Below are 12048 nucleotides of genomic sequence, written 5' to 3' on the forward strand. Positions count from 1 at the left end.
GTGAGGTGAAAAAGGTGTGAGTGCTGCATTTCTGATCCACGATCGTTGCCATGTAGATCAAACCGAACATATTAAAACCTAAATCTTTACTTTGACGCAGTCAGGAAAGGAATTATTGAAACAGGATGCCGAGGTTTTTTTTTAATTAATATTGCTCAAGTGTTTGCACGTGTGGGCAATTAAAAATTCAACGCTATCAGTTTTGAGTGACACTATAAATCACCAAATACACGACAAACACAGTGAAAAGTGTGTGTGTGTGTGTGTGTGTGTGTGTGTGTGTGTGTGTGTGTGAGAGAGAGAGAGAGAGAGAGAGAGAGAGAGAGAGAGAGCTGCAGGCTATACCTGTTAACCCTCAGTCTATCTGCAGGGGAAGTCACTTCAGTCCTGTTACGCATGCTGACCGACAGTAAGTGCAGGACAAGTTTGACAAACTGTCTGAAAACTCGCTCCTTAAATGTTCGATGATGACAGACTGTGTGCATAGACTTCTCGCCTGTTCCAGCGGGATATAGTCAAACCAGTGTCTTCATGAGAGCCGCGGAAGGACGGAACCGAGCGGTGAACTTTTGAATGGGTTTGGACGCGCACGCTCTCTGGTTTTGCTCGGATGGGATGCACGGTGAGCTTCATCTGCTGTGAAGACGACTTTCTGCAAATGCCTGTTTACCACCATGAGGAGAAGAAGAAAGAGAGCGTAAAAAAGGTAGGAGAAGAAGAAAAGTGTGTGAGTGGGCGTTTAAACCAGCGTTTGGGTCAGGTTGTTTACACTGCAGGTTGTACATTAGCATAAACTGTAGGTTGTATCAGACTATCTTTATGTCAGGCTTAATTAAGATAAGAATTTCTGACCTTTGGTTCTTCCTTATAAACTAACCAATCACACACACATAACAACAATAAATACACAAAGAGTTGTGTGTGTGTGTGTGTGTGTGTGTGTGTGTGTGTGTGTGTGTGTGTGTGTGTGTGTGTGTGTGTGTGTGTATTTGTGCATCCTTGTGTGTAGATTGATTTATTTTTATGGCTGTTGAGTATCTTGAACCACGTGCATTGAATTTTCCTTTGGCTGTGTATCTTTCTGGTACAGACAGACTTGAATGAGAGCGGAATTTTGAAAAAGCAAGTGGGAGTTACAGAAATAAGAAACAGCTTGTAGGCTACATAACCATAAATCCAGGTGTACAGTGTGTCAAAAACCTGCTTTGAAAACAGACATTCATTCACTGCTACTGTGTGTGAATGAGGTAAACTATTCACTGTAATGACTGCCAAGAGTAACTAAGAGAAGGCCAAGTTCAGTCATGCTTGTTCTTCATGACAAAAAGCACAGAGATCATCAGTGGTGGTCCCACTTGTTCTGTAGAAGAATCAAGTGTCTTATTCTTACCCTTTGGTACTGTCTCTCCAGCAGTTTATTGATTTGTTAGATTAGTTTGAATTGTTAAATATATTATTGTTTTGCAGCCTGAGGCTGTGCTTTGTGTGTGGAATGTGGTCAGTGACCTGTGACCTGCTCTGAACTGACAGCCTGAGATTAGCCCAAAACATTGAGTGTATGTTTAAATACAGAGTACTGGTTTTTAATGAATCCTGTAGTCCAATAATATGAGCAAAATAAACCTTTTTCAACACTTCCTATAATGTGGAAGTTGTTTGAATATGTTGATAACACAAAATCTTTGCTTGTCCACTAATGGATGCAACAAGTTTACCCTGTAAGCTTTGATACTTGTGAGGTACCTGGGGAATTTTGATGCATATGTGATGATAACACTGACAATCATTTGTGTGGGAGGCAAAAGCGGTCCTCCTGAAATCTGTTAAAATAGTTAAAAAAACACCACCAACAAAAAAAAGCCTCAACTCACTCCTTATTCAGTGGATATACTTTATTTACAATCTTTCCGTATCTTGTTGTGTGTGATCCGTGGATGTTTATATCTTGTAGCATAGTACTCTTTGGCATTAGCATCATGAACTGTAAAAGATGACATCTATGATTCTTTGCTGAGCCTGTTTCTAGTGTATCTTCAAATGCAGGTCATAAGTTTTAACCCAGTGGAGTTCAGAAAGAACAGTCTTTGAAAAATATTTATGTGATGGTGACCTGTACTGTGGTCTAGTGTTTAATCAGATGGTTGAATCACTTGTTTTTCAAGAGTTACTCATCCAAAACAATGAATTGAGGGAAACCTGGTCTCTGATGCTCTCAAACTATCACTGGGAAGTTTATTGCTTTTCTACGGCTTTCAGAGTGAACAGCTTCATTTTGTCTGCTTTTTGTTAGGTTGAAGTTGTCTTTAAGTAAATCGTGTTTTACAAACACCCCTACTAAAAACATTAGCTTCTCAGATATTTCAAGGTGCAGTATAAACTGTTAGCATAACAAGCATGAAACACATCTACTGCTTAGCTATGTGCTGTGCTGGATATGCTGATGCAAAATGCACAGGGCTAGTGGAGTGCCAGTGATGCAAAGCCCAGAGCTGAACTGAATATATCATATATGATTGGAATACATATAGGCTCTGTTGTCATCAATACCCATTATCACTCTCATAGTATCAGATTAGCACATTTCTGGTTCAAGTGCCATTATTTCCTCCAGTTGTTTGTTTGTTATTGGTGAGAGCCAGATCACAGAAAATCACTTATTTTTTTGTACCTTTAGAGGAAAAGTCTACAAAGAAATCTGCACAGTGCTGCTGCCATTGATGCATCACAACTGCCAACTAAAACTACTGTTTTAGAAGACTTGATTTTCACTGAACCAAGCTTTTCCTAAAATCTGGGTTCATAAACCAAGGTGTCAGATGTATTTAAGGATTTAAGTACTCGCTGACACCCAACCACACATTTCAGGCTGTATCAGGGGCATTTCTGATACTGCAATCATGCAAATTACCTCAGCTAAGATTTAAATGTCATAATGGCCTGTTTGTTATTTTGTTAAGACGGTAATTTTCTTCCATCTGTAATTTCTATTTTTCTATCTCTGTTATTTTACAATCTTTGAAATGCCAGCTGACCCCTTAGGTTTCAGTACCTGTGGTTTGGGATTAGTGGTCTTAATGACGTCTTTAGAAGTGTCTATGGATGGAAAGTCCTTTTAAAGCTTAGAAGATGGACCCATATTACATTTTTTTCCACCACATCATGGCCTTTTAAGTATGGTGGTAACGTTTTATTTATATAGTTCTTTTAAAACACTTTGTTACGGAGTGCTTAACAGTTATAACACTAAAGACTGTTTTAGACATCTCCGATGACTTTTCCTGGACATGCTGAGCTGTCTGGTGGCGCAAACAGCTGGCACCACAGTGTGTATGTGGGCACAGAAGAACTGTGGGAAATGAATGTCCTGACTCTGCTAGCAGCGCTGCGGTTGAAGTAATGAAGTGGTGCTAAAGCGTTGAAAATAGTCACTCAAGTGAGGAGGCCGTGTCACTAATGCTGTGCTTAAAGAAGCAGTATTTACCTTAGACTTAGCTTGAAAAATGTAGACCTGTACATAGATTTTTAAAAAAATCATAAAACTGATTTATCACGAAGGCACTAGTGTGTAAAAGCACTCTGTGTGGAGCTTTTCCTGTTCCCTCTGTGGAGCTAATTTCCCTTACCAAATCCTCCTTCCCTCACCTGTAGCATTTTTTTGCATGCCATTTGCTCTTTCTTTCATACTGATGTTTGTGTCAGAGGTGTTCTCAGGTGCACACTCTTGGCTTCCTGTTGTAAGTGCTCCAAGTGTGCGTGTGAGTATAGTTCCTGTGGTTTGTGTCTGAGGAGAAACAGAGAGTTTGGTCTCTCTCATCAGGAGCGCTCAGGGAGGCCTGAGGTGCAGAACTTTGAAGAGTGATAACAATCTGCAAGAAAGAACTACCCTCATGTAAAACCAAAGTACACATCCAAGACTTTGAACCAGATGAGGGGATCTTGGACAGACTTAAAGAAGAATGTGCACTGAATGCATCTAGAGGTTGTTATGTAACTGCAGAACATGGGCAGACACGGAGCAGGCTGACCATCAGAACACCTGACAGCAAAGGTGCATTTGCTGGGTGTAGGGATGTTTATTTTTTATAACAAGTAAGAGAAAATTATCTCCTACTTGTTGCTGAATTCATTTGTAGCCACAGTGAGTGTTTTATAAGATGAAAATTGAAAATGGCCCTTCACAGTGAGAAAATGCTCTTACATAACTGACATCAGTTTATAAATATGTTCAGCTGAATATTTTGGGTTCCTCCCAGTCATGACCGAATCCACAAAGCTTGTGATAATCATCCAATATAAGACACTTTGTTCAGCCACTCCCAGCTTTTGAGTTTAGCTGAAAGTGTTTCCAGTGTTAAGTGATGAGAAAGGACACCACCACTAAAAAATGATGCCAATACATAGTGCCCATAACTGTAGTTCCAAGAATGGACTGGAGTCAGGTACTTTTTGCAGCACTACATCAAAAAATGCAATGAATTTCACTAAACATGTTCACTTGCATAACACCCCATCTTTTCCTCAAACAAGCTGGTAACACAGACTGCAAGAGATGAAGTAATAGCAAACACACCTGAGCAATGTTGCTGTTATGTCACGACATCAAACAAGGAGAGAAGGGAAAAAATAGCTGATTTTTGTGCTAAAATCTGATTTCTTAACAAACACTGACAGTTTGCTGCCTCTCCTTTAAAAGAAACCGTATTAGCAGTAAAGGTTGAAATATTCTCACATCTTAATTCCTTAAAACGTTGAGTTATGCATTAAGGCTTTGGCTGCTTTGAGTAACAGGTGTCCTGTGATATTGATAGATTTTTATTTCAGCTCCTGCCAATTCAAGTCACTGAAATTTGGTTCCATTGGGACCTATCTTGTGTCCATACTCATTTCAATATGTCAAATATAGTCCCCCTTTTTGGCACCAAGGGACCAAGATGACAGCAGCTGCTGTCTTAAAGCCAGAGTAGTTGTTTCTATATGTTGGCTACATCTATGGCTACTTCATTTAAACAGTCAGGAGTGATGAGTAACAGTTTCAAAAGTGTTTGCTATCATAATAGAACATTGACTCCTCTTTAATGAAACATCAGAGGGTGGGTGCAAGAAACATTCCACTCTACTCAGATTAAATACACCACAAATAAAGTCCATGCAGCCAATCATTAGTTTAATGTAATTGAGACCTAAAGGCTAAAGTTAGCAGCTTTCTGACATTCTCACAGTGCCAATGCCAACAAGCAAACTATTAGCAGGTATAACTATTATACTGTTCAGTATCAAAATTAAGACACTTAAAAATCTTAAACGCCACAGTTTGTTAGTAAGAATGAAAAACCAAGAACTGGAGCAGCTGATAGGTTTTATAATAAGTCTCTTCAGCCATGACTTTGAACCAGAAGAGGAGACTTTGAATAGATTCAAGGAACAAACCTTAATTATGACACTCACAGTTTGATACAGCTCAAATAGGAATCATTTGGAATTTCTAATCTAATGCCCTTTACTTATACGTTTATTATGAGTCCTGGGATTTTCCCCTCTAAAAGTTGTTTCTCTTTGTGTAAAATACCAAACGGATGGTCGCAGAATGAGAATAAAAGCTTTACAGAAGTACACTCATCTTTGATGCAACAGATGCTCTAACAGACTGTTTTCAGCAGTATTAAATATCTGTTTGCCATCCCTTAATGGGTTTCAAGTAATGAAAAGACCAAATTTGATAGCATTCAGCACAAGTCACAGTGCCAACTGTCCCTCCAGAAGAAACTAATCCTCATTTCAGTGTGATGCCTGTCAAGCCCAGCTCTCCACCCTCCCTGTTTCTGAATTCCCACCTAAGTGTCAGACAGCGGGCTGGGGCGGGGGCTTTCCTGGGATTTGAAGATTTTTGATAAAGGTATAAAGGTATGCAGTGAACTGAAAGTTACCTGCCGCCCCATATTGCATTCCAGTGGATGTTTTAGCCGAGGGAAACAGTGCGTCCTCTGTGCTGCGTCTCTGGGGAGGCCTATCATTTCACTCCTACCTGCCGGCTCTGACCTGCACATGGGCCGCAGAACAAGACCCTCTCTGTGTGTTCCTGTGTGGAGAGCTGCCCGCTGTGTGCTTGACCTGGGAGAGGGTAGTGATGCCTACGCAAGGTTAACCTCTGTCATTCTAGCTTTTAATGCACATGCACTTTGGAATTTAACTTCCTGTGGACATTTTGCTTTTTTTTCACTGAACAGGAAGCTTATTTCAAAAACCTCTACTCCAACTCAGACAGTTACGGCATGTGACTTAACCACGCTGCTAACTTGGTTTGTGTCTCTACTTATTCTACGCTTCTTGAACTACCATCTGGGTTAAGTACCGTAACAGTAGAAAATACCACTCTCTGCATTGAATACTCGTGTATTGGTGTACTGGTATACAGAATGCATCTGAAGCACCACCTGTGTTTTTCAGCTTTTGCTTTCCAGAAACATTTAAATATGAAATGTTAACTTTAAAGGAAAAATCAAAATGAAATGAACATTTATGGCCATGAGTCCTAAAATATCCATTGTTAAAATGCAATGAAAAGTTATTTAAGATTGTTGAAAGGTAAAGAAATGGAGTTCCCAGAATGAGCGATGCTTACATTCTTGCATTCAGTTATTTTAGGTGCAAAATTACACCATTTAAGAAGGAAGTTCCCAGCTAAGGTAGTCTGCTCACAGTAAAAACACCCAAAAAAAACCTTTTATCCATGTCTGGAAGTCAACACCTTTCTTTGAATGTTCTGAGGTTAAAGGATGTGTGAATCTGATGAGCGGATATTTCTTTTCCAAACAGCCTTTCAAGACATTACTGATTCAGTGATGCGTAACATAGTCCACAAAGAGTGTGGAACAGGAAGATAATGGGACACAAAAGGCACTCATTGAGCTTCTTAAAGTGTCTTTAATTCACTTGGCAATGCACAGAGGATAGAATGACGGTCAGAATGATAGATTAAGGCACAGGGTGACTGTATTTCCCCCAAAGTCACGGTTGTGTGCCCCTTTTCTTGGAATGTAAAGCAGAGGCCTAACTTCCACCTCTTCCTCAGACCTTGTGGCATCAGTGCAACATAATACACTCAGTTTAGTCCTATACCATGCAGCCTCTGTTGCTTTGTGGAGACATGAATGTGGCCTTTATTCTGCAGTTTTGTTGATATTTCTGTACGTGTGGGGGGATTTTCTTGTCTGCTCCCTAATACTTGGCAGAGCGATGTGGCATTTGCTCTTGGCAACGTCCAAATCCCACAAAGTCTCACTCTGGGGGCCTTTGTAGCCATTCACAACACTTCCGAGTGATGGACAGGGCGCTCCGCTCTCCCAGGTCGCATCCCTTTTTGCCTCAAAATGTGTCTTTTGTTGATATTTGTGGCTCTTCTCTTTTCCCGGGGACTTTTTCAGCGAGGTCGGATGCCACAGGGCTCCAAGGGTAATTACTGTGACAGTGGAGCAGAAGTTAGGCTGGGCTACCCAGGTCGCCCAATCATGTTTTCATCATTGGGAGTGTTTTTCTTTGGGGACGTGATAAATCCCCCCTTTGACATGCTGCATTTACTCTGAATACACACAGGAAGACAACCCCCAGTTTTTTCCTCTCTCTCTACTTTGCGCCAATGCTTGTAACAAGCTGAGGCAGATCATTGTTGCTAGTTCACCCTCACTGGTTTTTAAAAGGATAGGTTTGCACACTTAGACATTCCACTGTGGAGGAATTTTAGAGGTATTTTCACTGGAATGTGGCTTCTCACTGGGCTGGGAGAAGAAATTTATAGGGCATGATGAAATGCAGTTATGAAGTGGCCAATAAATAAACAGATGCACTTACTGTAATAAGCAAAGTGTAGTTTGACAGACTGAAAAAGCTTGTATCAAAGTTGACCAGAGTTTCATTGGAAAAAAAGTTCAGATCATCACACCGGCTTTTTTCGGTGCTTGTTTACATCTGGGTAGTAGAGCATCATTAACACTCCCAGCTAGTGGTAGATGCCCGTACTGTAGTGATACACGTATCCGATCCTGGTGTTAGGCTTTCGGCCATAGACTGTATAACACATGGACATAGTCTCCCCAACGTCACCTGTCTGTTTCTGAAATGATAAATGAAGCACGTCGGCAATCGCAGCCATATTGGTAGTGGCAAGGGCTTCGCCTACAGCTATAGGGCGCCTGTCAGTCACGTGACCCTGAGCGTTGCCTCTGATTGGGCGAGCTTGTAATCTTAATATCCTCTGAAATGCTGAGTAAGGAAAGAATTCAACCCCGTACAGTGTGTGCAGATAGTAAAATTAGCATCTTAGACAGGAGATGTTTTTTGAACCAGGCCGTAAATGGGTTAATTCCTGCTTTGAAAACGGCTTACGGCTTGGTGTGAATGGTACTTCTGGTACTTCTGGAGCCAGCCTCAAGTGGACACTGAAGAAACAGCAGATTTTAGCACTTCCGCCTTGTCTCATATTCTTAGACCCGAGGTTGCCACTTGGTATCGGCGCCGATCCAGCCCCTCAAAGCTGGATCAGATATCGGTGGGAAAGGATCGGTTTAAACTTGACACTCAGGCTAAAGTATGATTTAGTCTACAAGGTGTACAATTTTACAATCAAAAAGTCATTTCTGTGAATTCTGAAGCATTATTTTAACCAAACTGCTGTTCAAAATTTAATCACTTATAGTTTAAAAAAAATTGAATTTGGTAAATCCATATTCACTCATTTTTGCTGTTTACTCAAAACATTACCAGTCTTATTCCACAGTAGAGCATGCAGGTCGTTATTTAACACTGGTATTGGATCAGGATCGGTCGATACCCAAACCCAGGTACTGGTATCAGTATTGGGACCAGAAAAGTTGAATCAGTGCATACTGTACTGTGAACACATTAATATGTTTCTCAGTTAATGTTTGTGCTGAGTCTCTGTGTCTCCAGTGCCTCAAATCTCACACAGAGACACAACAGTTGATTGTTCTGTCTTGAAAGTTTGTCATGCCGTTATTATTAGTAGAAGGGGAGTAGAAACTCAATAGCCCCCCGTAAAAAAAAAAGAAACCCCGGCACATGTTCCCGTCCTGATCCCTGTTAATGAGAGAGGGTGTGTCCCCTCCTATGCACAAGGCACAGGAATCTTTAATTAAAGCACACTCTTGGACCCCATGGTACACATGTGTTGCACGCGCCTGAAATCCTACACAAGCATCACCAACGTGCCAAACATTTAAATCTTACACACAGGCTGGGAATTTATTTATGGCACCCCCAAGGCTGTGTTCACACTATAGCTGAAAATATACAAACTATTTTCTCCTCACAAGTATGGACTGATAAAATATTATATACTACATGAGATGATTAGAATTTCAGTACAGATTTAGATACATCTTTTTATACACTGATGGGAACAACTGTAATGTCTGCATCCATATAAAACCTTTGAGTCAGCTGCTTTTGCAATTGGAGATAAATTTAAAGCCTCCAAAATCAGCCTGTGTTTTACACAGCACCGTGCCTTTTGTTCCCAATTTAATGGAAGTAAAGTATGATATTACGACCAGTTTACACAGACTAATATACTGCAACACAAAGCCTTTTTGTATTAGGTGACACAAAATAATAACAATAAAGATGCTACTATAAGCTATTTTGACTTGGCAGGGGCTCAAGGCAGATTCTGTTTTTTCATATCCAACTTAAAATTTTTAATATAAAGGATCTTTTAGTTCTTGACAGGTGGTTTAAAGCCACAAGTTACCTTTTTTTGCTTATTGAATCTCTTGTTGTTTTTACTCCCTGCACATGTTTAATGATCTACCTATCTTTAAACCTGCATGAAGTCAGCTGTAGAAAGCTATGTATCATCCTCATTATGAATACTAACCAAAGAGAAGTGGTAATTAGGATTAAACGACGGCAGCAGTGCAGTTTGAAGCAAAAGCTTTTGGTCCTATCACACACCTAACTCTTAGCTTCTGCATGGACTTTCCCAGACTACAAGAATAGCATATTGGATTACCTAAATTGAGGGGTTTTACCCTTTTAAGCCCACTTCATTTTACGTTACATTAGTCACAGAAGTCCTGAGAACTTAATCTGCGACTTCTTTGCCTTCTGCGTGCCTGTCTGCTTGGCAGCCTTTCATGGCATGACTCTGAAAATAGCCTGAATACCTCCACATCATTGTATTGTGTTATTGAGGGCTGTTTAACACTGTGTGCTCAGGTTGGAGGATAATATTTCCGCGTGTGTGTGTGTGTCTGAGTCAGGTACCTCCTGACAAAACAGAACAGCATGGGTGATTCATAGTCGGAGAAAACGTTTGCCTCTGTTGTAAAGTCCAAAGCTGTAAAAGGTTGCTGTTGTCGTATATTGAACTTAACTAAAGAGACTAAATTTAATGTGCAATAAAAAATACTTTTCTTTATTTGTTTTTTAAGATTTTAGCTTTGTGTGGAATTGTATTTCCAGGATCGAAAGGTTAGACATCATGAAACAAACATCAAACATTTATAAACTGTGTCACAGCTTTACGTTATCTGTCCTCAAAGGGTGGACTCCTCTTGTGTGAGATAACAGGAACTGATTCAACAGTCTGTGGTGGGTTAAGTGCCTTTAAACAGTACGAAATGAAATAGAGCAAGCAGTTTCAAGGGCTACATTATCAGTGGGCAGCTCCCTCCACCGCAACACTGTTACTTATCACCCCACTGAAAAACATTCCTCTCATTTTGTGTGATTGTCTTATGTCTTGTGTTACCACAGAGCTGCACGGGGGTCAATCGTCTACAACACCTGCCATCTGCATTCCTACTTTAAGACTTGGTGATCTCTGGAGACTATATTAAAATACATCACACCAAGCTAATCATGCTAACTGCCACTGGGGCCATAGCTGTGGTGAAAGGCTCATGATGATGCTTTAATGCTTTACAACCTATATGAAAACAACTACAGATCACAGGTTGCATTCTGTTGTGCAATTCAACATTTCAGTATATTTATAGTTAAATGAAGACTGATTAAACTGCCACATAACCTTTAAAAATAGAGAAAAACAAAATCAGCACAGGTATGTGGACATTAAGGTGAGCCCAGGATAGGGATGGGTACCTTACACATTTGAAACGATACGGCACCGATGCCTGGTACCTGGCAATTGGTACGGGTACTCAACAGTAACAATTTTTGTACTTTTCTGTGTTTATGTGATAAAAAACTCAATTTGTTCAATAATAAAGTATAAAAAATACATTTAACATATTTATTCTTCAGTGTATAACCTTGCAATGCTGTGTTACTCTTCTACTCCTTCACAGAAGGATGCGTTTAGGTACCTAAACATGGTACCTTTTGATTTTACTCTGTACTTTTGACAGGATTTGGTTGGTACCTTTTAAAATACCTAATTCGGTACCCATCACAAGCCCAAGACTTGGGGTGCTAGCTCAGCCAACATTAGCCACACTCAGCAAACAAATTCCTGCTCAGTGCTCAATTTTTGAGTTTTCTCAGTGTGTTTTCTTGCTTTTGGATGAGGCACTTTGTTGAAATTTAGACAAGTGTTAGGGATCGTTTACACGCTTTACAATAAAATGCAAAATTATTGTTGCGTTCGACCTCTTGTTTACAGGCAAACATTGTTTTAGCTGACTTAGAACTGAAACTTTTGAAGATGGCCCACAGGTTTTAGAGAAGAGCACATAAATACAGACAGTGGCTATTTGTCACACATCATGCAAATAATCCAGCCTCAAAGCCCCATGCATCACTTGTTGTTTAAATCAAGTCTGTTCATGTCTGTAACTTTTACAAATCACACCCAGCAAGACGACAGAAACTTGTTTGCCTCCCATTATCTGAGAGTCTGGCCAAACATCTGAATCTCCGCAGCTCTTTTATCTGCTGATGAAACCACGTGACTGTGTTTGCTCGGTGTCTGGGTGGATCTCTGTTTTTTAGTCTGAGGACAGGCAGACATGAAAGAAAAAGGAAGACAACCAATAAACAATGAACGCATTCCTTCTTTCAAACTGCAGCTTG

At 40.3% G+C, this 12048-nt stretch overlaps 1 protein-coding gene across 7 annotated transcripts in view; it reads left to right on the forward strand.

Annotated features, from left to right (window-relative positions):
* Window positions 1-595: 595 nt before the first annotated feature.
* tns1b (tensin 1b) overlaps window positions 596-12048 on the forward strand; it is a 141393-nt gene continuing 129940 nt past the window's right edge. For all 7 annotated transcript variants that reach the window (XM_074695644.1, XM_074695638.1, XM_074695646.1 and 4 more), the window contains exon 1: window positions 596-706. In XM_074695644.1, coding sequence (XP_074551745.1) covers window positions 611-706 — 96 coding nt within the window. In that variant the 5' untranslated portion in view covers window positions 596-610. The remainder of the gene's footprint in view (window positions 707-12048) is intronic.

This window comes from Halichoeres trimaculatus, unplaced genomic scaffold (genome assembly GCF_033239565.1).
Source record: "Halichoeres trimaculatus isolate MK-OKI-2021-1 unplaced genomic scaffold, fHalTri1.1 fHalTri1_scaffold_19, whole genome shotgun sequence".
Taxonomy (NCBI): Eukaryota; Metazoa; Chordata; class Actinopteri; order Labriformes; family Labridae; genus Halichoeres; species Halichoeres trimaculatus.